General features: G+C 53.4%; 4 protein-coding genes and 2 non-coding genes across 6 annotated transcripts in view; 5 read left to right on the top strand and 1 right to left on the bottom strand.

Annotated features, from left to right (window-relative positions):
• The window catches only part of LOC119098531 (putative ATP-dependent RNA helicase DDX43), a gene marked incomplete at its 3' end in the record, with an annotated part of 34,620 nt that extends 24,647 nt beyond the window's left edge, over positions 1-9,973 (bottom strand). Inside the window, 12 exon segments of the mRNA XM_037221488.1 lie at positions 730-892; positions 1,230-1,377; positions 1,662-1,755; positions 2,111-2,261; positions 2,632-2,764; positions 3,394-3,527; positions 4,104-4,245; positions 6,159-6,373; positions 6,862-6,971; positions 7,399-7,635; positions 8,034-8,794; positions 9,801-9,973. Coding sequence (XP_037077383.1) covers positions 730-892; positions 1,230-1,377; positions 1,662-1,755; positions 2,111-2,261; positions 2,632-2,764; positions 3,394-3,527; positions 4,104-4,245; positions 6,159-6,373; positions 6,862-6,971; positions 7,399-7,635; positions 8,034-8,780 — 2,274 coding nt within the window.
• TRNAA-CGC (transfer RNA alanine (anticodon CGC)) lies at positions 179-250 on the top strand. Its single transcript has one exon. It is a non-coding gene; the product is annotated as a tRNA-Ala (tRNA).
• TRNAA-UGC (transfer RNA alanine (anticodon UGC)) lies at positions 582-653 on the top strand. The gene has a single exon. It is a non-coding gene; the product is annotated as a tRNA-Ala (tRNA).
• Positions 9,974-11,961: 1,988 nt separating the features above from the next.
• Positions 11,962-21,290, top strand: LOC119098532 (derlin-1). The gene is made up of 7 exons (XM_037221489.1): positions 11,962-12,116; positions 15,909-16,084; positions 16,458-16,569; positions 17,099-17,190; positions 17,938-18,088; positions 18,763-18,830; positions 19,391-21,290. The coding sequence occupies exons 2-7, from the start codon at positions 15,932-15,934 to the stop codon at positions 19,574-19,576; spliced, it is 762 nt and encodes a 253-aa protein (XP_037077384.1). The 5' UTR covers positions 11,962-12,116; positions 15,909-15,931; the 3' UTR covers positions 19,577-21,290.
• Positions 19,780-20,598, top strand: LOC119098126 (protein SPT2 homolog). The gene has a single exon (XM_037221055.1). The coding sequence runs from the start codon at positions 19,780-19,782 to the stop codon at positions 20,596-20,598; it is 819 nt and encodes a 272-aa protein (XP_037076950.1).
• Positions 21,291-22,134: 844 nt separating the features above from the next.
• Positions 22,135-25,887, top strand: LOC119098534 (cytochrome c oxidase subunit 5B, mitochondrial-like). Its single transcript, XM_037221491.1, has 3 exons — positions 22,135-22,288; positions 24,980-25,053; positions 25,428-25,887. The coding sequence occupies exons 1-3, from the start codon at positions 22,207-22,209 to the stop codon at positions 25,644-25,646; spliced, it is 375 nt and encodes a 124-aa protein (XP_037077386.1). The 5' UTR covers positions 22,135-22,206; the 3' UTR covers positions 25,647-25,887.
• The last annotated feature ends 973 nt before the right edge of the window (positions 25,888-26,860 follow it).

The following is a 26,860-nucleotide window of genomic DNA, read 5'->3' as shown; positions in this document are numbered from 1 at the left end:
GTGTGCCTGCTCTTGTACCGGATGACACAAGCAGATCAGAGCCATGGCTCGGTGCAGACCCCAATGCGGAGCCACACCATGCTGTGTTGTTCTCGCATCTTGTTTTGCCGCTCCCCACTCGCTCGCAGCATTCCTAGGGAGTGTTCGTTTCTTCCAGCCCCGCCGAGCCAAGCGCCGCGGGGATGTAGCTCAGTGGTAGAGCGCTCGCTTCGCATGTGAGAGGCCCCGGGTTCAAACCCCGGCATCTCCAAGCGATGGTTTTGGACGCCACGGGTGGTCAATATCAGCAGTTTGCATGTAGGTATTGAAGTTTCAACCAAAGCGGAAACAACGCTGCCAGGTCATGTCGGCTCAGCGTGGCGACAGCTTAAGTCGGCGAGCAACGTGATCCTTAGCCTTGAAAGACGCATCTTATTTTCATGAGAATGAATTAGCAGACATCCCAGCCGAAGACGGAAACCATGACCAATCTACCTTGAGATAACTCCCATCTCTTTCAGGGTGAAGGTACCTGACTCGCTACTAATTGCAACACGGTCACAGACGGGCACCGAATTTGGCAGCCACCACACTAATTTTGCGGGGATGTAGCTCAGTGGTAGAGCGCTCGCTTTGCATGTGAGAGGCCCCGGGTTCAAACCCCGGCATCTCCACGGGGAGTTTTGGGTAAGAAGACATTGCCTCCACCGAGGCATGTCATGAGCAGGCCGGGCGCGGCCGTTCACTCACCGCCTGGTTCTTCTGCAGTATCTCGATGAGTTCGGCCGCGTGCCGCCAGTCCTCGCGCACCATGAACGTCACGGCCCGACCGGTCTTGCCGGCCCGGCCCGTCCGGCCCACCCGGTGCACGTAGTCCTCGATGTGGCGCGGGAAGTCGAAGTTGACGATCAGCCTGCGGGTCCAGAGTCGCGCCGTTCAGAGCCTCACCGGGCCGTTCGCGATCGCCGCTGCATGCTGACCAGCGTCACGCGACGACTACACGCCGTGTATGGACAGCTTCCCCGTCAGCACGGACATGACTACCAGCGGCTGACGCCCGTCTTACCAATGGGGCTTCCTCGTGAGCACGGCGCGGCTATTGACGGCACATGTCGCGAGGGCTCCACTGCGCGCGAGCGGTGGCACTGGCAGCGTCACCCATCGCACCACCCAGGAGAACCCGCCCCGGGCCGTCCCGCGCGGGTGGAGGAGGATCACGTGATCCAGACTGGCGGGCGGAGCAAGCTCACGTGACGTCGGCGATGTCGATGCCACGCGACGCCACGTCGGTGGCGAACAGCACGCGGCACGAGCCCGACTGCATGTCCTCGATGGCGATCTCGCGCTCCTCCTGCGGCCGGTCACCGTGGATACTCTGCAGGTCCACGCCGTTCACACCTGACGGGGGGGGGGGGGGGTCAGGAGCGTCGTTAACTCTACAGATCCACGCCATCCGCACCTGACGAGGAAGGGGGGGGGGGGGGCAAAAGGACGGTCAAGAGCGCCGTCAACCCCACAGTCCGCACAGCTCACGCTTAGGAAAGCCCGGGTACGGGGAAATGTGATCACGCCCTATGGGCAACGACAGTGGCGGAACACCCAAACAATATTCGCATCGACCTGGAAAACACAACAGAGGAGGGTGGAGTGTGGCGGCATAACACACACACTTGAAAACTGACCATAGTCTATGGAGAGCTGGCTGGCCTTAGCCTTCCGGCCGAAGAAGACGATAATCTTCTCATCGGGTCCCATGTTGTACAGGTACTCGTCCAACTGCACGTGAACAAGGTCAGGGTGGTCACCGCGCAAGGCTCGGCCGACCCATACGCACTGGCTTAGGCGACAAAACAGACCCATTTACAACGCCCCGCGAAGACGGTATAAAGACAATAAAGACATCTCCCTTAACGACAACTTGAGCTGTGTTCCCACCGGCTAAACAACCGTAAGAAACGAGATCATGGTGAAGGACGGCAAATGACGGAAAAGCGTGAGCGTGGATGATTTAGTGATAACAGGGTGTCCATCCCCTGTCGTTCAGCGCCACGTGAGCCCCTCCCCCGCCGATTAGCGCCACGTGCGGGGCGCATGTGGCGCTTCCCTGCTGCTGCCAATGGGCGCGCCGTACCTTTTCCTTCTTCTCCTCCTCGTCGCGGCAGAAGACGATGATCTGTTCGACGGTGCGGCAGGCCTGCAGGTCCAGCGTGCCGACCACCACGTGGATGGGCGTCTGCATGTACTTGTCGGCGATGCGGCGCACGTCCACTGGCCAGGTGGCGCTGCCGGCGGCGGCGCGGCGTCAGCACCGGCGGCCGGCGCCCAGCAGCCGCGCAGGCGACAGCGACGGCGCCCCGGGCGTGGGCTGCACGCCCCAGGTCAGCGAGCGGCGGCGGCGCGGCGTCAACACCGGCGGCCGGCGCCCAGCAGCCGCGCGGGCGACGGCGCCCCGGCCGTGGGCTGCACGCCCCCGGTCAGCGAGCGGCGGGGAGCGGGGTAATCTGTTTGGCATGCTCTCTGAATGCCGTGTAAGAGGAAAGATACATAATTCGTGGATCTAGGCCGAAACCTTGGGCGGAAGTCCAGAAGAGCGGATCACGTTAGCGATCGACGGGGACACACGCCGGTCTGTCACGTGCCCGCGCCACTCACCTGGTCATGACGGTCTGCCGGTCGGGCCGGATGTCCAGCAGCACCTTGCGGATCTCCGGCTCGAAGCCCATGTCCAGCATGCGGTCCGCCTCGTCCAGCACCAGGTACGTCACTGACGTCACGTCAATGAACCCTGCCGGCCGCGCCGAGAGGACACTGAGCGCGGCACGTCCACGAGCCCCGCTGGCCACGCTGGCAACTGCGTCATCTGGGGCGAAGATGCTGCACTCGTTATGCGGCCGCGCTGGGCGTAAGGCCCAGAGCGGGCGTGTTGTTTGGCCCGGGTTACACCAAAAGGTCAGTTAGGCACTGCCCAATGAAGGTCAACCCAGGGCTGGGAGGCGACGCCAAACCACCCAACCACAACCCCCCCCCCCCCTAATTCTGTGCGGCGCAAGCGAGATGGCAAACTTATCTGCAGAGCTGAGTGGTTCAGTTTGGGTGGTGAGATCAGGGTACATCAACAAGCTTTGCTCTGAGGCCAGAGCCCCCCCCCCCCCTCACATCCACACCAATTGGATTACCCATTTTTTATTTATAAAAAACTCCGACAGCCTCACATCAACGCTGCCTGCCGCACAGACATACAGACAACCCAGAGTAAGCACGACTGACTTGTCGGCCGCTGTCGGTCTATCAGTCGCTTGCGTTCCAGCCGGTTTCTGCCCCTTGCACCCATCCAGTCAGCCCGCGCCACCGCCGGCTCTGTTGGTCCAGCCGGAGCGCCTCCCCCCCCCCCCCTCACTCCCGACCAGTCCATACCAGCCTGAACCAGGTCGTTGAGTCGGCCCGGCGTGGCGATGATGATCTCGACCCCGGAGCAGACGGCCTTGACCTGCGTGCGTCGGTCGCCGCCGCCGTACACACAAACACTCCGGATCCCCCTGTAGTTGTACCTGGCGACAACCGGCACCCGCGTCACGGCCACAGGATGAGTAGCGAGGACTGTGCAACATTAACACGACGCGCAGGCAGAGTGGCGAGGCGAGACTGAAGCCGCAGCGGTCAGCTGATCAGCTGGGCGGGGGCCCCCTCACGTACGGCAGTTGAGAGCGAGGCCATAGTGGCGACATGTCGGCCGACCTCATCAGAGCTTAGGAAAACAGCTACGAATATACTTACCAGGGAGCAAAACAATACGCGAAGCTCATCAATTCGTACGACATGCAAGTGCATCCAATACCACATCGTCCTTTTACACGACGATCTTATTCGCGTATGATTGTTATCATGTATGATACGATGGCGTCCAACCTATACCCAATCGATATTTATCCCATCTGAAGTTTTGTCATTAGCAACATTTTGCCACCACACCCATACCGTATCGCTACGATCTTCCTACACACGCCCCATTCCTTACAGCATTTCATCACATTAGCTTTCACCCGGTTACTAAAGAGCCCAGGCTGTGCCTACAGCTTGGGCACGAACACACATGTCACGCGCTACGCTTGTGGTTCGGTTCTCACCGTTTGACCTCCTTCTCGGTCTGAAGGGCCAGCTCGCGGGTGGGCGCCAGCACCAGCACGTTGGGGCCGCCGCGCTCCTCGCGCGGGATCGGCTGCAGATCTGTGTGGATCAGCGCCGGCAGCAGGAACGCCAGCGTCTTCCCTGGCCACGAGCGGGACAGACCGTCAGCTGACTGACGGACTCCACCGCTCTCCCCGGCCGAGACGGGGGCAGGTCGTCAGCTGACTGACGGACTCCACCCCTCTCCCCGGCCGAGACGGGGGCAGGTCGTCAGCTGACTGACGGACTCCACCCCTCTCCCCGGCCGAGACGGGGGCAGGTCGTCAGCTGACTGACGGACTCCACCCCTCTCCCCGGCCGAGACGGGGGCAGGTCGTCAGCTGACTGACGGACTCCACCCCTCTCCCCGGCCGAGACGGGGGCAGGTCGTCAGCTGACTGACGGACTCCACCGCTCTCCCCGGCCGAGACGGGGGCAGGTCGTCAGCTGACTGACGGACTCCACCCCTCTCCCCGGCCGAGACGGGGGCAGGTCGTCAGCTGACTGACGGACTCCACCGCTCTCCCCGGCCGAGACGGGGGCAGGTCGTCAGCTGACTGACGGACTCCACCCCTCTCCCCGGCCGAGACATGGACACACCGTCAGCTGACTGACGGACTCCACCGCTCTCCCCGGCCGAGACATGGACACACCGTCAGCTGACTGACGGACTCCACCCCTCTCCCCGGCCGAGACGGGGGCAGGTCGTCAGCTGACTGACGGACTCCACCCCTCTCCCCGGCCGAGACGGGGGCAGGTCGTCAGCTGACTGACGGACTCCACCCCTCTCCCCGGCCGAGACATGGACACACCGTCAGCTGACTGACGGACTCCACCCCTCTCCCCGGCCGAGACATGGACACACCGTCAGCTGACTGACGGACTCCACCGCTCTCCCCGGCCGAGACGGGGGCAGGTCGTCAGCTGACTGACGGACTCCACCGCTCTCCCCGGCCGAGACATGGACACACCGTCAGCTGACTGACGGACTCCACCGCTCTCCCCGGCCGAGACGGGGGCAGGTCGTCAGCTGACTGACGGACTCCACCCCTCTCCCCGGCCGAGACGGGGGCAGGTCGTCAGCTGACTGACGGACTCCACCGCTCTCCCCGGCCGAGACATGGACACACCGTCAGCTGACTGACGGACTCCACCCCTCTCCCCGGCCGAGACATGGACACACCGTCAACTGACTGACGGACTCCACCCCTCTCCCCGGCCAAGACGTGGAAAGACCGTCAGCTGACTGACGGACTTCACCGCTCTCCCCGGCCGAGACGTGGACAGACCTCAGCTGACTGACGGGCACCACCCCTCTCCCCGGCCGAGACGTTAACAGATCGTCAGCTGATTGACGGACTCCACCCCTCTCCCGGCTGAGACGTGGACAGACCGTCAGCTGACTGACGGACTCCACCACTCTCCCCCGGCCGAGACGTGGACAGATCGTCAGCTGATTGACGGACTCCACCCCTCTTCCCGACGGAGACGGGACACACCGTCAGCTGACTGACGGACTCCACCCCTCTCCCCCGGCCGAGACATGGACAGACCCTCAGCTGATTGACGGACTCCACCCCTCTCCCCCGGCCGAGACGTTAACAGATCGTCAGCTGATTGACGGACTCCACCCCTCTTCCCGACGGAGACGGGACACACCGTCAGCTGACTGACGGACTCCACCCCTCTCCCCCGGCCGAGACGTGGACAGACCTCAGCTGACTGGTGCCGCTCCTGGCCGCAGCATACGAACAGCACTGAACGGGCAGACAGCGTCAGCTGGTGAGTGCCAGCGTCGGAGGCGGGCAGCACGCATGCAAACGCAGACTGACAACTAACCGACGAACGTCAGTTGGCACCACCCCGGCGTGCGGTTGCCGGAGCCGAAAACAGCGGAGCATTCCGTCACGCCACGGTCACGGTACCGACAAAAGCACGCGGTCGCGGTACGGCCTCTAACACCCGCCGCTCCCAGACGGCAGCAGCGGCGCGAGGCCCGCCGCTCTGCCACTGACCTGAGCCGGTCTGCGCGATGCCGATCATGTCCTGACCGGAGAGCAGCACGGGCCAGCCCTGGGCCTGGATCGGTGTCGGCTTCTCGAAGCCCACCTTGACCAGCTCGTCCAGGATCTCCGGGTAGGCGGCGAACGCCTGCTCGAACGTCGTCACCGGGTTCGGCAGCGGCGCGTCCTTCTCGTCGCAGCTCACGTGCACGTCGTTCATCTCGGCGCTGCGCGGCGAGAGCGGCGACGGTGACACGGCACAGGCGTCGCGCGATGCGCGGTGTCTGCGTCTTTATTTCGAATGTAAAGAGTATACCGGCTGTGAATTGATGAATGACATGAAATAGCTGAAGTGAGTTGAAGGTCGTACAATTTCAACCACAACACTATAAACGGATAAAAAATGGCAAACGGATAAAACGGATAAAACACTAAAACGGAAACGGACACAACACTAAAAACGGATAAAAAATGGCAAACCTGGCTTACTAAAAACAAGGCCACTTTATCAAGTCACGAGACAAGCTGCATCATCTTAGTGAAGTACCCGACACATTTTTAGATCTCAGGCTTTTTGTGGGCAAATCGCCACACTTGGTGCACGACTCACTGCATTCAAATAGTTTCCGACTTCTACAACAGTATCTCATATTTACATATTCAACACAAGGTGTGATCTAGCCGCTGAGCCACACAAGGCGGCCGAATACCGTACCGGACCCGCGCCACCTCGTCGTCCGGCATAGCGGCCACGGCCGGGTCCTCCTTGTAGAAGTTCTTCTGCAGAGGCGGCACCTTGCTCCAGCGCTCCTTGTCGCCATCCGCCTGGCATGGAGTGGTTGGCGTCCGGTCAGAGACGCTGGATCACGGATACACGAGCAGCCGCCGGAGGCGCAGGGAAAAGCTACAGGTGTGATGTGACGGAACGTGCCGAAGACATGACGAGCCCGAGGCCCTCAGGTACGGCATAAATCGCAGTGATGACAACCGGTTTGGTTTGAGCTCGTCATCAGGAGCACATTTTGTTGTATTGGGGCGTCAGGATCTTCCACAAGTTCCACTAGTGTGCCAGTAGGATACACTATAGAGCTTACGGACCTAGAGGATGGCTAACGCTGCACAGTCCGAGACTCCACACAGGCTCATTCCTGCCACCAATGACCGCACAGCACCGTCGTGACACGGGCCGGCAGTCTACAAGGAGAGCGGCGCCAGGAAGGAGGGAACAGGACAGCCCCTGGCGACGACGCACCTGCATCTGCAGCGCCATGGACAGGCTGAAGGCGGGCCGGTCGGAGCGCGGCTCGGGACCCACGGCCGCCGGCCGGCGCGGCACCGGTGACGCACTGCGGTCGCGGCGGCCCCGCGCTGGCCGCTCCTCCGTGCAGTCCAGCAGGAACTGCTCCACCAGCAGCTTGGCGCGCTCCTGGCTGCTGGCGTCGCCGACGAAGTCGACGCGCGCCTCGGGCCCGCCGCCGCACCGGTCGATCTGAGGACGGCGGACGGCGTCGGTCAACGGCGGACACGGCTGGGCGGCGGGCCACCGGATCGCCGGCGGGCAATTACATTCACTGCTTTACTTTGGTGGGGCAAAACCTTCTTGTTATGTCTCAAGTTAAATGGACACACTTAAAATTAACACGCAGTGATAGGCAGAGCCAGCTCGGACCTCGGTGTACATTGCCACTTCCTTTCAAAACAACTTTGTCATCTTGAACAGCCACCCATAGTCCTCGAATAGCTACACACATTCCGATATTCATTCGCCATTTGAACCTGATGAATTTTAAGTTCATTCATCCTGGTCATTCCCTGAAGATGGACGGCCCACTCCCTGCAAGGCAGTTTTGGCAGGGCCTTTGGCACAGTTCTCTGGAGGGCACTCACACGTATCCTGGCGCCGGAGTTGGCCTCGAGCTCGCGTATGTTGGCGCCGGCTCGGCCGATCACCCGGCTCACGTCCGCCGCGGCGATCACCATGGAGAGGCCGTCCGGGGCCGGCGGCCGGCCCGCCTCCCCGCCCGGATCTCCAGCTGCACCACGCCAGTTCGGCGCCCCACTCCGGCCGACGCCCCGCCCCCTCCAGCCCCGACCATCTGGCTTGCCACTGCTCCAGCTGCCCCGGGGCTGGCCACTGGCCGGGGCACCCCAGGCCTGGTTATTGCTCTGGTCACCCCAGGCCTGGCCACCATTCTGGCCACCCCAGGTTTGGCCACCACTCTGGCCACCCCAGTCTTGGCCACCATTCTGGCCACTCCAGGTTTGGCCACCATTCTGGCCACCCCAGGTTTGGCCACCACTCTGGCCACCCCAGGCTTGGCCACCATTCTGGCCACCCCAGATTTGGCCACCATTCTGGCCACCCCAGGTTTGGCCACCATTCTGGCCACCCCAGGTTTGGCCACCATTCTGGCCACCCCAGGCTTGGCCAACATTCTGGCCACCCCAGGCTTGGCCACCATTCTGAGCACCCCAGGTCTGGCCAACATTCTGAGCATGCCAGACCTGGCCTCTGCCTCTTCCTACCAAGCCCTGGCCTTCATTCTGCCCTTGTCTGTTTTCCTGGAGTGGTGGGTGTTGCTGGCTTGACTGAACCTGAAGTGATGCCACCTCCTGATCCCAGTCATCATCCATGGTGCTGTATTTTCCTGAAAACAAAGCAAATGCCTATACAATTCATGAACAGCTAGTATTCAAACAAAACAGGCTTTACAATGCAGCTGTATTGTTAGCACAGGATAGGTTCAATGCAACAATTCTTGTCCAATGCAAATAGTACAACATCCCCATACACAATTCCTACCATTACAAGCACATCCAATACAATTTATTGTGTGAATAAGAACTGTATTGGATAAAAGATGCTATCTATCTGATGGATGAGGCCTACTATTTAGCTTGAAATGCTCACATTAATATGATTTGGAATTGATTTTGATGCATGCCATATACACTTGATTCCTGTTAGATATATATTCAGTTTCTAATGGTTTGGTGTTTCTGTTCATCATTTGCATTGAAAGAGGACAAACATTTAGTGGAGCAGTTAAATAAAACAAAACAAGTTAAAACCAAGAACTGGCTGGCAATATAATAATGCAAGAAGTCATAAATCAGTCAGAAGATGTTTACAATAGACTGACATTTGCATCACCTAAGCAATGAAACCTTTCTTATCCACCCCTTTGGTGCAACTCAACTTGCAAGCAATACCCATCCTGGGTACTTAGCAGCAACCAGGTTAAATGGTATCCTTCAGCCAGCTCTGACCAAAACCAATAAATATGAGCTGACAAGTGCCACTGCCACAATGTTGGCATTCACACTAATAAAATAGTATCCTTCCATTACACAAACAATGAAGCTTTTACAATGTTTCCAAGTGGTATAAGTATGATAAATTGCATGGCTGACAAGCCTGAGATTATTGACAAGCAGAAAAATACATCCTACAAAAATTATCAATCACATGAAAAACTCAGTCATGGATGGTTGCGCAACCAACTTTGGGAGGGAGCCCACATACCTCATTCAGCTCTTGGCAAAATGAAAAAGCAACATGTTATTTCCAGCGTGGGGGGAGGGAGGGCGATGGACATGACTGCCTTGCACTTCTAAATATAGAGCCGAAAACATGGGGAGAACCTAATGTACCTTTTGGGTGGCACCGGCGTATGCGTGGTACTCCCTAAGACTGCCTAGACAAATAGAGGGAGATGCACCAGAGATTTATGGCGACCCTGGCAGTTTTGTTTGGCTCCAAGGGTCATGTAATGATAGTAACCAACGCTCTGCCTCATGCGCCCCCCACGAGGGCCCGACGCATACAGCCGTGCGCGCTGTGCGGGTATCAGCTGATTATGAGAAGAAAGTGAAGGTCGCTTATACTTCCACCGTATTGTATGATGACGTCACAAAACCACAAAATTCATTCCTACCCGGCGATAGTAACATGCGTGCTTAAGACCACTAAGCCCATGATGGCAGATGGACGCTTCTCGTCACACGTGCGGTCCATAGCAGACGGACAGGGTCAAAAAGAAATGGGCCGAACTGAACAGGAACAAACGGAGCCGGGCGGAACTCGACCGGTCTGGACGGAATCAAACAGAATGTCATGAAGCGAACGGTGACCGGACGGAATCACTCCAGACCAGACCGAGCAGAGCACATCATACAGGGCCGCGTGGAACCAGACGAAATCTGATGGGATCAAATGGCACCGGACGTGACTGGACGGACGGGACGGAACAGGACTGGATCCGACCGGACCAGGCAGGATTGGACGGCACCAGATATGGCCGGACGACGGTGGACGGAACAGAGCTCAACCACACAGGACCAAATTGAAACGGAACAAAGCGGAACCAGCGAGACTGGACGGAACCAAAAGGGACCTAACCGCACAGGATAGGATCGGTCGGCACTAAATGAATGACAGGAACAGGGTGGAACAGAAAGGGACCTGACGGAATCGAACAGAACTGGACCGAACTTCATGAGGCAAGACAGAACTGGATGAGATGAGACCACACCAGACGAAACCGGGTGGGACCAGACCAGACGATGCTGGATGAAAGGGGGTAAGATCTCATGGGCCCAGATGGGACCGAACGGGACCGGACGGAACTGAACACGACCAGACGGGACCAGACGGGATTGGATGGCACCGGACATGGCCGGACGACAGTGGATGGAACAAAGCTGAACTAGTTTGGACCATCTGGTCCTGTATGGTCTCTTTAAGGCTCACCTGGCTTCGTCTGGTTCCATTCGTGGTCCCGTCCAGCATCGTCCAGTCCCGCCCGCGCTGGACGGGCGGGACAGACGGGCCCGTCTGGGCTGATTTAGTCTCACTCGGTCCCTTCCTGTGCTGTACAGTCTTTTCTAGGGTCTTGTTTAGTCTCGTCCATTCCCACTCGGTTCCTTCCGGCCCCGTGCGGTGCCGTCTGACCTTGCACGGTCCCGTCTGGTTCATCACGCTCCATTCGGTGCCGTCCGGCTCCGTTTGTTCCCCTTCCGTCATGTCTAGCTTCTGTCGAACACGCCCAGTGGCATTCGATATCGCCTGAACCCGTTCGGTTTGGCTCAGTCACTTGCGGGCCCTTTGGTCTCGTCCGATCGCGCTCGGTCCCGTTTGACTCTGTAAGTTCCGTCTAATTTCGTCTGGTTCCGTCCCGTGCCATCCGGTCCCATGCGGCCCCGTTCCCGGTATTACTACTGACCAGTTTGGCAGCGCTTTCTGGTTTTCTGATGCTGTCATGCCATCCATCGACTTATATAGGGATTTCTTTGTTCTGCGATGACCTCAAATTTTATTGACAACCCATATTTACATTTTGGCGCGATAGCGCCGAATCTGATTGGCGCGATAATGACTGATTGTGTTCAATAACGTGACTTGCAGATCAAGTAAAAGATGGAATTTGGAATTCTCGTTATTCAGCAGCGAATTTGACTCGCCATTAAACCGTTATTGGAAAACAGACATACGTATGTATTCCTGTTGTTTCTGTGCTGTGCTGTTCTCTCTTTGGCGTTTTTGTTGAAATTGAAGCTCGTCGATAAAGACACTGCTAAACTAATCTCCAACTTCACGGCCGTACTTATTTTGTAAACCTACACGTGTGCTTCGTTCGTTTCTCAGCGCGCAATCATGTTGCTCAGCGGAGAAAGCACTCGTTCTCTCTCGGGCGGTGCTAGGCGGTGCTAGCTCTCTAAACGGTGCCGTTTTATGCATGCAAGGAAGGATCTGGAAGCGCTCCCAGAACATCATCACGTTTGGGCCAGATATCAACACACGAAAACACACGTATGCGCCGCATTCATTCTCCGCTCTGAGTTTTCGGGAGGTTGTGGGTTGGTGGCGACTACGTGCGCATAATCAGTTTTGCTGTACTGTTGGCCCCAAACATTGTGGCGTACTTATTTGTGTGGCAGTTCTTCTGCTAGCATTTCTTGGGGTGAAAGGTTTGTACATGTGGTCAGCGACTGATCTTGTATGCAGCTCGGGCGGTGGACCGCTGCACTTTGGCCGGTAATCGACGGCCAAATAATATTCATTGTTGAAATAAGTTTGTATGATCTCGGTGAACTTCTTTTTTATTTAAGTTTTCCACGACAGGCCTCCGTCGTGGTGCGCAAGCATGACCATGTGCTGTGCAAGCATGCCAGAAAGGGTGTCTGGAATGCCAAAAATGTACATCATGCGCAACATCTCTGGCATAACTTTGACCGGTCTGTTAATAGCTCATCCATTTCTACTAAACTGTGCTGAATTTTGAAGTAACTTGTGGCACAAAATTGGATGGTTGATGCTCATATATGAAATTTCCTTAGGAACTCACACTTCCTTAAAACACTGCCTGTAACTGCGCTGCTGGGATTGATGGTGACCGTACCAAATTTATGGTTTGTAGATTTACCCCGTGCTTTGAAATTGTTGCTGCTGTTATTCCTAAGGTCTTAACCTCTGCCCTAATGTAGGGTTGGTGTGACCCCACCCCTGTCAACATGTCCTCAGGTTTGGGCTTAATTTGATCCTCAAATTTTTTAGGGGGAGTATTTTCTGAACAGTGCAGGGTAGGCACTTTAATTGTTGCAGTTATAGATGATTGAGTAGTGGATCATTTATCACAAAAATTGGGATGTACCTTGTAAGGTTGCTGAGCTTTGGCTGCTCAAATTCAGGCCATGGATTCAACAAAGTCAGTTTCTTGAGAACAATTCATTTGATGCAGTTCCAGGGTGTTAGACAAAGCCAGGCATCTTTGTAACACTTTCTTAGGCAACCTTACGGTTGAATGAGTAAATTCCATTGACTTAGGGTCAGGTATGAAGGTCAGACCAGGGTCAAAACCAGCCTGTTTTATTACTCTAGCACTTGCTGTATGAGTTAGTTTTTGGTACTCATTTTGAGTTAATTGATAACAGGAACCACATTGCATATCTCCCATGGACTGCTTCAAGGTCAGAATAGCTCACTGACCTAACATGACCCATGTCAGCAGTTTGTTTTTTGACTTTACTATGTAGCATTATCTTTCTTGCTTATTCAAATGAAAAATTCTAAGCAGTGTTGTAGGATTTTGACTAGCATGGCATTGAAATGTCAAACAACGTCACTGACCTTACTGAGCATGTGACCTTTTGCTTAGAATGGGTGTCAAGTCCTGGGGCCACTTGGGACACTCATGTGGAGTTTGACCATGTTTGACCTTATTTGACCAAAGGGTTATGATTTAGGAACAGTGTTGGAAATTCCCAAAAAATTCCTGGTAGCAGAGTGCAAATTTTCTGTAGTGGAGTACAAAATTGTCCAAGTGCTGTGGGCCATTGCAGCTTTATTTAGGTTATCTTTGAGAGGTAACAGCACACTAGGTGGTACTCAATAAATGCACCACTTTTCAAGTACAGCAATTCATGCAAAATCACTTAAAATGAAAGGAAACATCAGTATTAATTATGGCACACTAAAGCAACACAGTTGCATACCCTCTATTATGAAACACATGTGCATATACATTGGTTTGCAGTTTATGAAAGGCTGTGTATACACCCTCCAAAATGGAGAGTAATTACACATCAGGCTTATACACTCTCCAAAATGGAGGGCGGCTACACACTGGGCTTCTACACCCTCCAAAATGGAGGGTGGGTATGATACGCACAGCCAGACAAAAATGGTACACAAAAAATGCAGATGAACATGTCACAGACAGCCACCTGCTCATACTCCACCATGATCACGCTACTCACGCTCCACCGCGGTCACGCTACTCATGCTCCACCAGCTATCTGGATTCAAAAACAGTTAAACATTCATGCATCCACCTTCCCACTCCCAGTCAACACAAGAGGCCCTGCACATCCCACCTGAACAATAGAGACAGGCAGCACTCTTAACTGATGTACCGGGCCAGCACAAGTACAATGCCTGACAGACGCATGCTATAATTGTGAAATCTGATAATTTATGTTCCAATTTATAGATTTTTTATCCTTCTAAACTCTTCTTAGTTTGCCAGGCTAAAGTTATGGGTTCATGTTGCTCTGGTGTCTTGGTGTTTTTACCGCAGCGAGATGGCTGCCGCCGAACTGTTTTTGGCTATGGATGGCAACATCTTTTGACTATAAAGGATATTTTTGGAAAGCCTGAATTACCAGCTTTAATTGTACACCCCTAAGTGACAAATATAACTTGGTTTAAATCCACAGTTGCCATAATATTTTTGTACTCTGGATACCAGGAAGTGGCCAAAAACCCAACCACATATTGGTTCTGGATGAGTACAAATAAGTCCTTCTTCATAATCATGATGCCCATCTCTATACTTCCTTCCGAATGTTTACAAATCTGTTCAAGGCATGAGCACGAGCAGAATGTTTATGCTCCTGACAAATCAGTCACGAGGAGGCAAATCATTAAAACCACATGGAGAGTTTTGCTATGTTCAACCTCCAACCTGAGCTGGGAGGTGGGCGCAAGCCGCTGTATAGTTGAGACTTTTCTGACGCTGAATAGCGAGTGATTGTCTTACTTGCATTGCCATGACACAGTGGTGGCGGTGGGTAGGCGGCCGTTTGTGATAGGTGATTGGACATGCGGTTTTCTATGACTCTTTGTTGCATCCTTGGCAGTTAATGCGGTTCGTCGTCAATGGTAGGTTAAGTCATGTTCAAGTTTGAGTTGGGCTGCATAGGGCATAGGAAGTGAGAGCTTTGCTAATCTACAGACCATTGCAATTTTGGTAGTCCTTTCTCATTTCCCATTATTGTTCAAAGGTGATTCCATTCAACATTCACTCACTTTATTTTTCACATTTCCATCCATGGTTTATCATATACCTAGGTGGCAACACAGGCTGCTTGCTATTGGGCATCTTAGTCTGGTGGGTGCAAGATTTGTGCCCTCGCAGATATCAATACATGGCTCCTGATGGAAGCAGCAAGTCTCAAGCTGTTGCACCTCATGGTTTTATTTCGTCCTGGCTCAAAGAGGTAAAATGAGTTTTTCCAAAAGCTGTTCTTGTTGCATCATGATGGAGTCCAAAATATTTCATTTTGCTTAGTCACAACCCTGGAGTACAAAATCTTCTGGTATGCATTATACCAGAAAATGTCAAGTTTTCCAACACTGCCTAGGAACATCAAAATTTGACCTTAGTGAGGTCACATACAGGCCAAAACATCCTTCAAAATTGGTGTCTATAGCTCTCTTAGTTTCTGAGATCTCAGGGGGATCAAATTGCCCCCACCCCCCACCTGAGAGAAGAGTATCCAAGCAGCATTCCAATTGTTAGCTGAATATCTAGAACAAAATGTTGAATGTATTTGAAAAATATTGTATCTAATGCCATGAAAATGGATGTTAGACTCAATTTTATTGAAAAGTATCAGGATCTGGGTTTGAGGACATGACTTAGACTCAGATTCTGGATTCCAGGCTGGCATCTGGCATTGACATGGACTTCAACATTGTGTTCCTATGTACCAAGATACCAGGAATGTTCATTGTTGACATGTTTGGGAAATGGATGGCTGTTCTTAGTATATCAACTTGCTTTGTTTATGAAAAATATCTTGTTCTTCTCCAAATGGCTAAACAAGAAAATGACTACATATCTGCAAATAAGCCTATTCCATTGCTCATAATTGTGTGATGCTACCACACTTTTCATCTTTCCAATCACGGCTGTATTAAGAGGTGATGCTTGTGCAGACAATTGCCCAGTGTGACCAGTGGCCCTGCCCTTGTCACAGGCAGCTGCACAGAGTGACCGACAATGAGCGACATCCAGAGCTGGTTCAACAGCCTGCCGCAGTTCACGCGGCTGTGGTTCGGCCTGACGGTGGTCTTCACGCTCGTGGGACGCTTCGGGCTGGTCTCGGCCTACTACCTGGCACTGCTGTATGAACCTCTCTTCAAGCAGTTGCAGGTGCGGACGAGCGCGGAGCACCGCCGCATGCGGAGAGAATTGTCAGCTTGAGCGTTCCTGCGACGTGGGTGCGAGGAGTGTGGACTTGTGCGAAAGCAGGCTGTAGATCTGTTATGGGCCCTCACATTAGAAATGTTTTACCACAAATACCTCACATCCATTGCAGATCTTTTCGTACTGTGGAATGCATGCATGCGTGGAAATGTGTAAGTTTTTTGATGGAGGGCTTGGCCAGGTGTTTTGTTTTTGTAAGGTGCCTCGGGGATTTGTGAGTGATACTGTAACATTGGGCTATGTATGTATTGTGCTCCTTGGTAATGCGGTCCTACTGAGAAAGAGGCTGTTTGGTGTGCACGATCTTCCCATCTTTCAGATATGGCGTCCGGTGACAGCGCTGTTCTGGTACCCATTGAGTCCGCAGACTGGGTTCCACTTCCTCATCAACCTGTACTTCCTGTACAATTACTCACTTCGTTTGGAAACAGGTGAGGCTTTGTGGGAGCAAACAGTTTACATGCCAGGTAAAAGATTATGTGTTGGAGATTTACTGCCATGCATATGTATGTTTTTCCCCTAATCATACAGTGAACGTAATAAATTATGATGTTGTGCCCATTATTCCTGCCAGGTTGAGAGGCTGATAACGCAATGTAGCATCAGCAGCTGAGTGCATCATAAACCCTAGGGACGATACTACGATGACTATGATTAACTCTCACCCTATTGCATGCATCGATAAATGTTAAAAAGTAACAGGTATCAGCTCTTCATAACCTGGGTGCATATGTTCAGACTTCTCTCCCCTCAGTTGGATTTACTACACACATCACGGATGTTGTGTTATTTCTCGTGCTGCTGATGGTTGCTTCACCTGTGGGCCTGAAACTGACCTTTCGTGGTCGTTTACGCGTCGGCGCCGTGAGCGTTGTGTGCCAAACTGCAAGCATAGACTACGTCAGCGACGCCCGTGCGTACTGGTCTGGGTGCTGAGAGTGACATTCTCCGGATTTTCAGGCATATTCGCCCGCAGCCCGGCTGATTACCTGTTCATGCTGCTGTTCAACTGGTTCTGCTCGGTAGTGGTCGGCCTCTTCATGAATTATCCGGTGAGCGAGCCGGCGCGCTGTGTCGCCTCAGCCGAGTCCGTGCGCACCCGACGGTCTGACCGAGTGGCAGGCGCTGGCGGCTGCTGGATGGCAGCGTGTCGCGTTGCCGTGCGCCATGACCTGGGCACACCAGGCGCATGGTTGACGCTAGTGAGCTTAGGTTTGGATTTAGCTGGTGTCATGCAGGCCCACTCTGGCTTCTCTACTACTCCTGGAATGAGGTGTGATCATCATCCATCAGTTATCTAGATATCCATTTTTACATTTAGTCTGTCCCTATCCCATGGGTACGATTCTGGGGTGAGAACCCGATCTAAGCAGTTCCTGATGCACTGCAAATGCTCAACGTGGTCCGTTTGGTCCTCTGGCGTCACCCGTCTGCTAGCGCGGCCGTTGTGACCGACCGCAGGCCATCCCAGTCAGCGACAGATAGCGAGCGCTTAAAGCGTCCTGGACCGTGCCCACCACGGATAGGTGAACCTGAAGACAGGCGCCGTAACCAACCGAGCTACGGGGAAGGACTCAATCGGACGGGTGCCTCCTTTAATGCCGTACTAGCAGCTATCGGCATGGCTATCCCACAAACGAGAAGCGAATATTTTGGATCAGCCCCGAGCCCCGGGTAGCCTGGCTGGCGTTCTTGCCTGGGATTTGATGGCCGTGTTTCGTCATCAGTTGCCCCTCCCCCCCCCCCCCCCTTTCCTCTCCGGCACCGTACCATCGTGTGACTTCTCTTGCGCCCGCCAGATGTTGATGGACCCGATGGTGATATCGGTGCTGTACGTCTGGTGCCAGCACAACCGCGACACCATCGTCAGCTTCTGGTTCGGCACACAGTTCAAGGCCATGTATCTGCCTTGGGTGCTGATGCTCTTCAACCTCATCATAGCGGGCGGCGGTAAGGGAACGCTGTGTCCAGTCTTTCCAGCCCCTTCCTCTCTCTTCCAGCTCGTAAGTAAAGAATTCCACGAGCGGGATCGTCAGTCCTGGTTAGAAACATAGGCGTCGTAGGGTCAGGACGGTCAGTGTGCCCTTAAGTCTAAATCATCCGCATCATCTGGCTATAAACATGTGCAACTATTAGATATCCGTGACCTTAAGCGTATACTTGCCCGGCGACTCGATATCACTTCGCAAGACGTGTTGGGCAAGCACGGAAATCGCCTTCTATTGTGTGTGGCAATGTGTTCGCGACATATTAATTGGAGCGATATTGGTATTTGCGCTAGATTCAGGGAATTGCCCGGTTTCGGCTCTTGGGACTCGCATGATGCGACATTCTTGATGTTTCAGTTGCTATCAGGATGTCTCTGTCAGACCGTTATGAGCTGTTATAATATCAGTCTTCAGAAGCTGAGTTGTTACACGGAATGTATGTTGGGGGTGCCGGTAGTGTAGTGGTTAACACGTCTGCGTTAACCACTGCGCGTCTGGGAAACCAGAGGTACGGGGTTCGATTCCCCGCGGTGCCCGCCATTCCTGCCAGGGTGAGAGGCAGGCGACGCCATATAGCCTCAGCAGCTGAGTGCGTCGTAAAGCCCCAATCACACACACACGGAATGTATGTTACAGGTGCCATGGAGTTGGCTGGCATTCTCATCGGACATCTCTACTTCTTCTTGGTGTTTAAATACCCTCAGGTAGGCCAATATATTTCTTGTCAAGCAAATTGCATTACTTTGAAGTATCAAAGGGCTGTTGTTCCACGCATTTCGAAATATCCTGGCAAATCAATGATTTTTAGAGCTTCAAATCTAAGCTGTCTCTCCCAGCGTAATTGCTAGTGTCGGTTTCGCCCTCCTCCCCCTAGATATGCATCCCTGGCAACATGATGATCATACATAAAATAAACAATGGTGTTTTTGGACATCGTATCGTTCCCAATGAACGTGTGCAGCGTTGCTCCTGACTATATCGTCGCTGTAGTGGACGGCGGCACCACCGCTCCTGATGCACCGCCTGTCCAAATAGACTCGATGCTCACTCAGTTTGGCATGGAGCGCTCCTGCGGTGATCTCTTGCTGTCTCTGTCACGTGGTGTGTCGTGCTCTGCCCCCCTCCGTCACGCCATGGGCCTCGTGTCGTGATCTCTGTCATGTCGTGTGGGGTTTATCATATACGTGTGCGGTATACTGAGGCACGCCAGTGCCTCAGTTACGCCGCGTGACCGTGCCTCACGCCGTCGCCGTCCGCCCGGCAGGACTTCGGCGGCCCGGCGCTGCTGCGCACACCGCAGTTCCTGTACAACTACCTACCCAACACGTCTGGCGGCATGGGCGGCTTCGGCGCGCCGCCGCAGCGGCCCGCGGCCGCCGCCGGTGCCGGCGCTGGTGCCGGAGCCGCCTTCCGGAACTGGGGAGCCGGCCATCGCCTGGGACGGCAGTGAGCCGGCCGCGAGCAGCGCCTGGTCGGCTGCCGCGGAGACCGACCGTGGGAGGTGCGGTCGCTGCTGGGCCGCCGACGAGCCCGGGACCGTCGGGCGGAGTCGGAGGCGGCGGGCCGTGCTCGGAGCGGGGGCCGGAGCTCGTGTTTGGTGGGGACGGACACGGCCGGCTGCCCGGTTCCAGCGGCTCGATCCCCGCCGTCTCGATGTCGTTTGGTGGGGACGGACACGGCCGGCTGCCCGGCTCCAGCGGCTCGATCCCCGCCGTCTCGATCCCCGCCGTCTCGATGTCGTTTGGTGGGGACGGACACGGCCGGCTGCCCGGCTCCAGCGGCTCGATCCCCGCCGTCTCGATGTCGTTTGGTGGGGACGGACACGGCCGGCTGCCCGGCTCCAGCGGCTCGATCCCCGCCGTCTCGATGTCGTTTGGTGGGGACGGACACGGCCGGCTGTCCGGCTCCAGCGGCTCGATCCCCGCCGTCTCGATGTCGTTTGGTGGGGACGGACACGGCCGGCTGTCCGGCTCCAGCGGCTCGATCCCCGCCGTCTCGATCCCCGCCGTCTCGATGCCTTTTGGTGGGGACGGACACGGCCGGCTGCCCGGCTCCAGCGGCTCGATCCCCGCCGTCTCGATGCCGTTTGGTGCGGACGGACACGGCCGGCTGCCCGGCTCCAGCGGCTCGATCCCCGCCGTCTCGATGCCGTTTGGTGGGGACGGACACGGCCGGCTGCCCGGCTCCAGCGGCTCGATCCCCGCCGTCTCGATCCCCGCCGTCTCGATGCCGTTTGGTGGGGACGGACACGGCCGGCTGCCCGGCTCCAGCGGCTCGATCCCCGCCGTCTCGATCCCCGGTGTCTCGATGCCGTTTGGTGGGGACGGACACGGCCGGCTGCCCGGCTCCAGTGGCTCGATCCCCGCCGTCTCGATGCCCGCTGTCGGCCATCGGCTGGTGTTCGCTGCCGGACGCCAGCTAGATCAGCAGCAGAGCGGGAGCGGCGCCGCGGCAGGCCGCGGCTGCTGCTGATGCGGTCCAGGGGGCCGACGTCTGCGAGGGCAGCAGCGGCCGAATGTGGGTACGTGGAGTAGGTGTGGCTGGCGTCTCGGAGTTGGGGTGGGTCGGAGCGGCGCCGACGGTGTCTCGAAGTGGTGCGGGCTCTGCTGACTGGTAGAGACAGCAAGTTGAGCAGGTGGAGGCTTTGCTCGTTGGGCCATTTCAGGGCTGCCACTTGGCGCGCCCCGTTTGTGTTTTACGTCGGCTATGCGTTGTGTACTAAGCAAATTCAAGAAGTGCGTGTGATTTGTATCCCGTCACATATTCTTGTTTGTGCTGCGGTGTGAACATAACTTTCGAAACGGGCAATACCGTATTATACGGTCAGATTGCCTCGCTGCGGGCACCTTGTGATGAATTCTACCGCGGTGCACCGATTCAATGTTCTGTGTCGTAAAACGTTGCCTGCCGATATAATATTGGTCTCATTTCGGCGACACTGAGTGGCGTTTTCATGTCGAGAATGATGGCATCAATCGATTCGGTCATTGGCGTGGTCGCACGAAAATAACTACTCCACTTAAGAAGAAGGCTGCGGTGGGCTGTCATCGTCCAAAGCATTGATATAACTGTGTGCAGTGCTTGGTGTTCTGTTTCACTTTTGTGCGGGAAGGCGTGCTTCGTGTTCTGCCTGTTATGTTTTGTATCGGAATATATGCCAAGCGGAATGTATTTGGTGTTGCTTCGGTGAACCTCACTTTCACAAAGCCATCTCCGTTATCAAGAAACATAAACCCTGGAAATACGCTCAATAATGTTGCCAGTGTGCTGCAAGCTTTCATCCAAGGAACCATCCATTTTAATCCACGTGACTGCTTGGTGGATTTCAGCGTCTGCTGGCAATGAGTGGCCGTAAGCGTAGCTAGCATTGTGTATTGGTTGGGAAGGTGCGTTGTCACTGCGGTCGTCCTCCGCTCCCTAAATCCAGGAGGGAAGAAACGGCACTGACGCACCTACGTAGAATGTGCTGGTCGCGCGTTCAGCGCGCAGTCCTCCAGACTGAGCAGGGCAGCAGAAGCCCCAACACATCGCAAGAAGTAGTTGGGATGAGATGCTGACTCGAGCACGCTCCATTGAGCTAGGTGTTTTTAATCAAACGACGCAAGTAATTTTCTTTGCAGGTGGTAACACTGACTTCATGTAAAGGAGAATACATAGAAATTAAGTTCCCACGGTGAACGATTCTACTCTCCACGTATGGTATTCACCTTTCAATGACGTTCTAAACACGCAGTACATTTCAATATGAAAAAGCAGAAAGGACCTAAAAGGCACAGTGCTTGCCTTATACCAATCACATCATTGTAAACGAGTTAAACGCAACTCACTCATATTCTTAAAGTTGATGACAATAACAGAACAAATGAAAACAGATATGATTTTCCTGACATTTATCTACCTTAGGCTAGAAACGCATATTCCTTGAATTTCGCTGCCTAGCACCCACCATCAGCTGGTGAGATAGTGATGTGGAATATAATTTTCAGATAGAGAGGCGACTCATTTTCCTTACCTCGGGGAATTGGTGGCCGCGGCGGTGTCTGGGCGCCGTCCGTTGTGAAGACAGTTGGATTTTGCAAAATGGCTCTGAATTCTGTCCGCCGGGGAATTTGCCTCTCCACCCGAAGATATCTCAGCGTATCAGCCACACAATGTGACAAAAGTGAGATATTGCTATTTGGTTAACGTCTGTCGCAAATGTCTGCCGCTTGAGCGCCGCATGGTGTCGAAAAGATGATGTAGGGATAAATTGGCATGTTTCACGCCATTTGATAGTTCCAAGTTCTGTTTAAGTTGAAAATTGCTCTTAGACGACTGTATGCCACAAAGTGACAAGTTAATGGCATGATGGGGTTGCCATTGGGTGCACTACATGCGTGTTCCCCGCTGTTGCATAAGCATGTCATCCACTCATTTATTCTTTTCGAATGAAATGGTTCAATTATTGGAGGGCAGTTTTTCTGAATGTTGTGATATGATATCACTCTAAAATGGACCTGTCAGGCAGAATATAAAAATCCATTGTATGCTGCACTTCTCCATCGCAGGCAGTGACATTATAACAGAAATTGCATCACATGTATGATGTAATACTGAGTGCTCAAAGTTTGGGGCATGGCTGCCATCAATGTCAGAGAATTATCAGCCTATTTCAGGGAATTATGATGTTCCTGAGGTTATTTGAGGCTAAACTACTCCAGGAATATTTGGTAGGCAAAAGTGATTGAATTTTTGCTGCAGTTTGACCTGGCCTGGCTTTTACATACATGAGCTTAGGGTCCAGAGTACTGGTGTCACATAGGCCTGTTGCACAGAAGATGGGTTCTTTAGACTGGCCAGGCAGTACTTAATGTGGAGCCACAGTAGATATAATTAATTAGAAAAGTGTTCCACATTTATGTGGGGTTTAAACTGAAAAAGCCATGTTGAGGACCTTTTGGTGCTGTTCACATTCCTGCTCTTCATGAAACTTAAGCCCTTCTTATTTCTGAGCTACATGCCAGATGAGGAGAGTATTTCAAAGTCACCTCAACATTTATGATGTAGCAATGTCATTCAAATCCTGCCATTCCATAAATGAGGTTGTGATCAAGGCTAAGAAAAATATAATTGTTAAGGCATTTATACCTAGTGTTGGTGAGAGTGATTTCCAGATATAATGACTATCCAGCAGCTATCCATCACTTATGCAAGATAAGATATGCAATCAAACCATAACACATCAAGGAGCATGCTATTAACATATTTGCACTATCTAAAACAGTCTTTTCTACTTTAAAACTATACCAATAGCTATAGCTAAGCTTGTTCTGTGATACCTGATGCTTTTTCCAATATCGTTCAATTATAAAACACTCCCTTTAATACTAAATAGCTCCTCAAATGAGGGACAAAATTTTGATGACTCTGCATACATCATTAATATTTGTCCTGTAGAAAACATGATGTTAGCCATGCAACACGCGAGTTATCCGATCTCAACAGCAGAGTATTAAACCAAGCATAGTTATGCAAGCTTTCAGTGGTTATACCAGGCACACAGTTCAATTATACACCAATGTATGACAAGTTAGTTCTCAGTTTGGCCACCAATATACCAATGCTTTCCCATGTTAGAAGGCAATTTAGCCTTGATCCCACCTTCCATGGAGCTGGGAGGCAGAGGGCCTTAATAGGGTTTAAGTTTATGTTTTACCCTGACCCAATATCCAGAGGTGCAGACCCCTTCCTGTCAGGTTCAGGGCAAGCTTTGGCCCAGCCCATAGTCCAGCAGTGCCCAAGCCCAAGTCTGCAAATTAGGTTAGTTAGCACTCATGTTTTCTTATATATTTTTAATTTACTATTTTCATGACAAACTTTTTTACCATTCACACATATTCTCTTGTTTATTGTTTTTCTTTTACAACCAGCTTGGCCCTGTTTGATTTGGCTGGTGGCTAATGATGACTAATTTCATGAGATTAGGTTTATAGTAACTGGGTGACAACATACCAGCAATATGGTGGCCTGGAAAAGGCTGGACAGCAAAAAAAAATATAGTTGGCCGTGACAAATATTATTTTCAACATAATCATTGCTTCCCTAATGATGGATTTTCAACATAATTGTTGCATGTCTAATGATGGTCTGCCACCATGGTTATTGCAGGCAGATTGTGTATCTGGATATAGATTGCCAGCTTGTGGTGGTAATTACAATAAATTCCAACATTTCTGAACTGGAAATCAAAGTGCCCAACAAAACATTGGTAACTCATGCAAGGAAATCTTAGGTGTCAAGGCATTTGCTAAGTTGTGTATGCCAATATTTATTATGAGTGGCTCTGAAAGTAGTTGAGTTGGTAGGTTTGGCACCTTCCATGACTTTGTGAAAGTATTGGCATTATCTTAATGCATTTCATTGTTGAAAATAGCCTGCAGTCAAGAAGAATATAAAACATGTCATGCAGGTCCAGTGTGAGACAAACAAGGGATACTGTTGATGCGTGCTTTTGCCTATGAGTTATCAGTCATTGCAGTTGGTTGGCAGCATGTTGTTTCATTTCTACCCATTGCTGATACAGGCTGAAAAAATGATGCACTGAAACATTTAGGTCATTTGAAGTATTTGTGCACTCATCATTTTCCTCCTGTAAGATTGCAACCATCATGTGCTCACGAGTTCATAACCACAGGTTGTGTATTGTACGTACATGATCCTGCCTAGTGTCATTGCTTTTTTGTGTCACCAAAAGAAATATGTGGTACCAAATTGTCTCAGCTAAAAAAGCTGCCTCAATTTGTCACAACCAGCAGCATGCCTGGTGCTGGGTGGCAGCCTTCACAAGCGTCACACACGTCTTCCTCCGTTGCAGTGATGCCGGACCCGTTCGAGCACGCGACCGGTTTCGAGAAGCAGGAGATGCTCGCCCGGCGGGCGGGTAACAATGTGAGTTGGGCAGGTGGTGTGCGAGTGGTCGGCATTGGCCGTCGCCTGTGTGCGCGTGTTGCTCTGCTTCCTGCAACGCCACCTTACGTGCTCACCCCAGCTTGCTTAACAATGCTTGGTTGGTGTGCTGGGTCGGGTCACATGCGAGACGCGTTCGTTGATTTATGTGCGCCGCCGTCTCTGGAAAGATGCTAGTTGCAAAGTACGTTTCTGTTCACGTCAAATGTTGTTGCTGTTGTCCTCATCGCCCGTGAGTACCACGCGGCTGGCGGTCACTCCGGCCATTATGCACCCCGCCCCCCCCCCCCCCTCGCCGCCACCGCCGCCACCGCCGCCACCGGCCCGATGATTAACCATGGTCCGTTGCCCGACAGGACCCGTTCGACATGGGCCTCTACTACCGCGGCGCCGGCACCAAGGACAACCCGAACCTGATCCCGTCGCGGTTCGAGTGCCGCATCGTCGGCTGCGTGTGTGAGGAGGACGCCACCTGCGTCAACTACATGTGGCTGAAGGCCGGCGAGCCCAAGCGCTGCGAGTGCGGTCACTGGTTCAAGCTGGTGGAGGGCAAGCCGCTGCCGGCGCTGGAGTAGCGGCGGCTGCGGTGGCAGCGTGTCCGGGAGGAGGCGCCGCGCGGCCCGGGATCCCCCGGACCCGCGGCCACTGTGAGGTGTACACAAGCGAGACATGTGGTGTGAACGAAATATAGTCTTATTGCGTGTAGCTGGCGGTGGCCCGGCTGTCGGCGACTTGTGTAGCCGGCGCAGCCGAGCACGTGTTCAGCAGAGCCGTGGTGTGAGTGTCACCGGGAATACACGATGATCGGCTCTTGTACGTGATGGTATGGCACGAACAAGGATAAAAGACAAGCTACGGATACCAAGCTGTGAATACTACATAAGACCACTGTCAAGCATGCAGAGAAAGTGGATGCGAGAAACGACCGTTTTTCTAATGGCTTCGGATTCGGTGATGTCATTCCCACAAGCTTAGGCTTTGCACCATTTTCCACGGCTTGCCCCGGTTTCGGCTTTGTGCAAATTGAAACGTTTGGCTTTGGTTGTCATTTTTTAAATTGCAGCTTCGGCGTCAGGGCGCAGGGGCGTCGATCCGGCATTTGCCGCAATAACGGATAATCCAACATATATCATGACTGATGATCCGACATCTTCCTTAACGACTGGTAATGCAACATTTTCCGTAATGACAATCATATATTTGTTTTTAAAAATTTTAACCGAACCTCTTGAGTGGATGGATTTCTGGTATCAGCGCGTACGTTGAGCAGCGCTTGTTTTGTGGGCTCTGACCACCACTCGATCGCGCAATTCCAGGGCAAAGGCAGGCTTAGGTGGCGAACGTTTAACGTGCCGCAATGTTCGGTGCGGTCCGTCCTGCCCTCCAACGCCAACTGACCTTAAGCCCGGCCGCTGCCGCTGGTCGCAGGCCATCTCTGTCGAGGGCAAATAGCGAGCGCCTAAAGGGATTACAACCAGTCCCGCCGCGGGTGAGTCGATTGAAATGCAGAGGCTCTAACCAACTGAGTCACCGGGACAAACATGTTGCATAGCATCTGCTAATCGGACGACGGTTTGCATAACGACAAGAGTTCTTATGCGGCCAATATAGAACGCTTTCGATATATCAGGAGGCACTGGCTGAACGACTTTAACAAGCGAACACTGCGTTACGCCTGAACTTGACGTATAAAGCCGTGTCCATGGTTACTTATGACCACGTCCCCGCTGGTGAACACGGGCATATCTTGAACTTGTTCTTGCCAACCAACTCTTGCTTGATAGCGTGG

The sequence above is a fragment of the Pollicipes pollicipes genome, unplaced genomic scaffold (assembly GCF_011947565.3).
Source record: "Pollicipes pollicipes isolate AB1234 unplaced genomic scaffold, Ppol_2.1 Scaffold_4740;HRSCAF=5597_pilon_pilon_pilon, whole genome shotgun sequence".
NCBI classification, from domain to species: domain Eukaryota; kingdom Metazoa; phylum Arthropoda; class Thecostraca; order Pollicipedomorpha; family Pollicipedidae; genus Pollicipes; species Pollicipes pollicipes.
The sequence above is the reverse complement of the archived record's forward strand: the minus strand, read 5'-3'. Positions and strand labels throughout refer to the sequence as shown.

Bases quoted from the DNA above. Each gene is read 5' to 3' on its own strand.
- LOC119098532 (XM_037221489.1), top strand. From the start codon at position 15,932: ATGAGCGACATCCAGAGCTGGTTCAACAGCCTGCCGCAGTTCACGCGG. The intron at 16,085-16,457 runs GTGCGGACGAGC...CCCATCTTTCAG, and splicing joins CTCTCTTCAAGCAGTTGCAG to ATATGGCGTCCGGTGACAGC. The intron at 18,831-19,390 runs GTAGGCCAATAT...TCCGCCCGGCAG, and splicing joins TGGTGTTTAAATACCCTCAG to GACTTCGGCGGCCCGGCGCT.
- LOC119098126 (XM_037221055.1), top strand. From the start codon at position 19,780: ATGTCGTTTGGTGGGGACGGACACGGCCGGCTGCCCGGCTCCAGCGGC.
- LOC119098534 (XM_037221491.1), top strand. From the start codon at position 22,207: ATGGCTCTGAATTCTGTCCGCCGGGGAATTTGCCTCTCCACCCGAAGA. The intron at 22,289-24,979 runs GTGAGATATTGC...CCTCCGTTGCAG, and splicing joins AGCCACACAATGTGACAAAA to TGATGCCGGACCCGTTCGAG. The intron at 25,054-25,427 runs GTGAGTTGGGCA...GTTGCCCGACAG, and splicing joins CCCGGCGGGCGGGTAACAAT to GACCCGTTCGACATGGGCCT.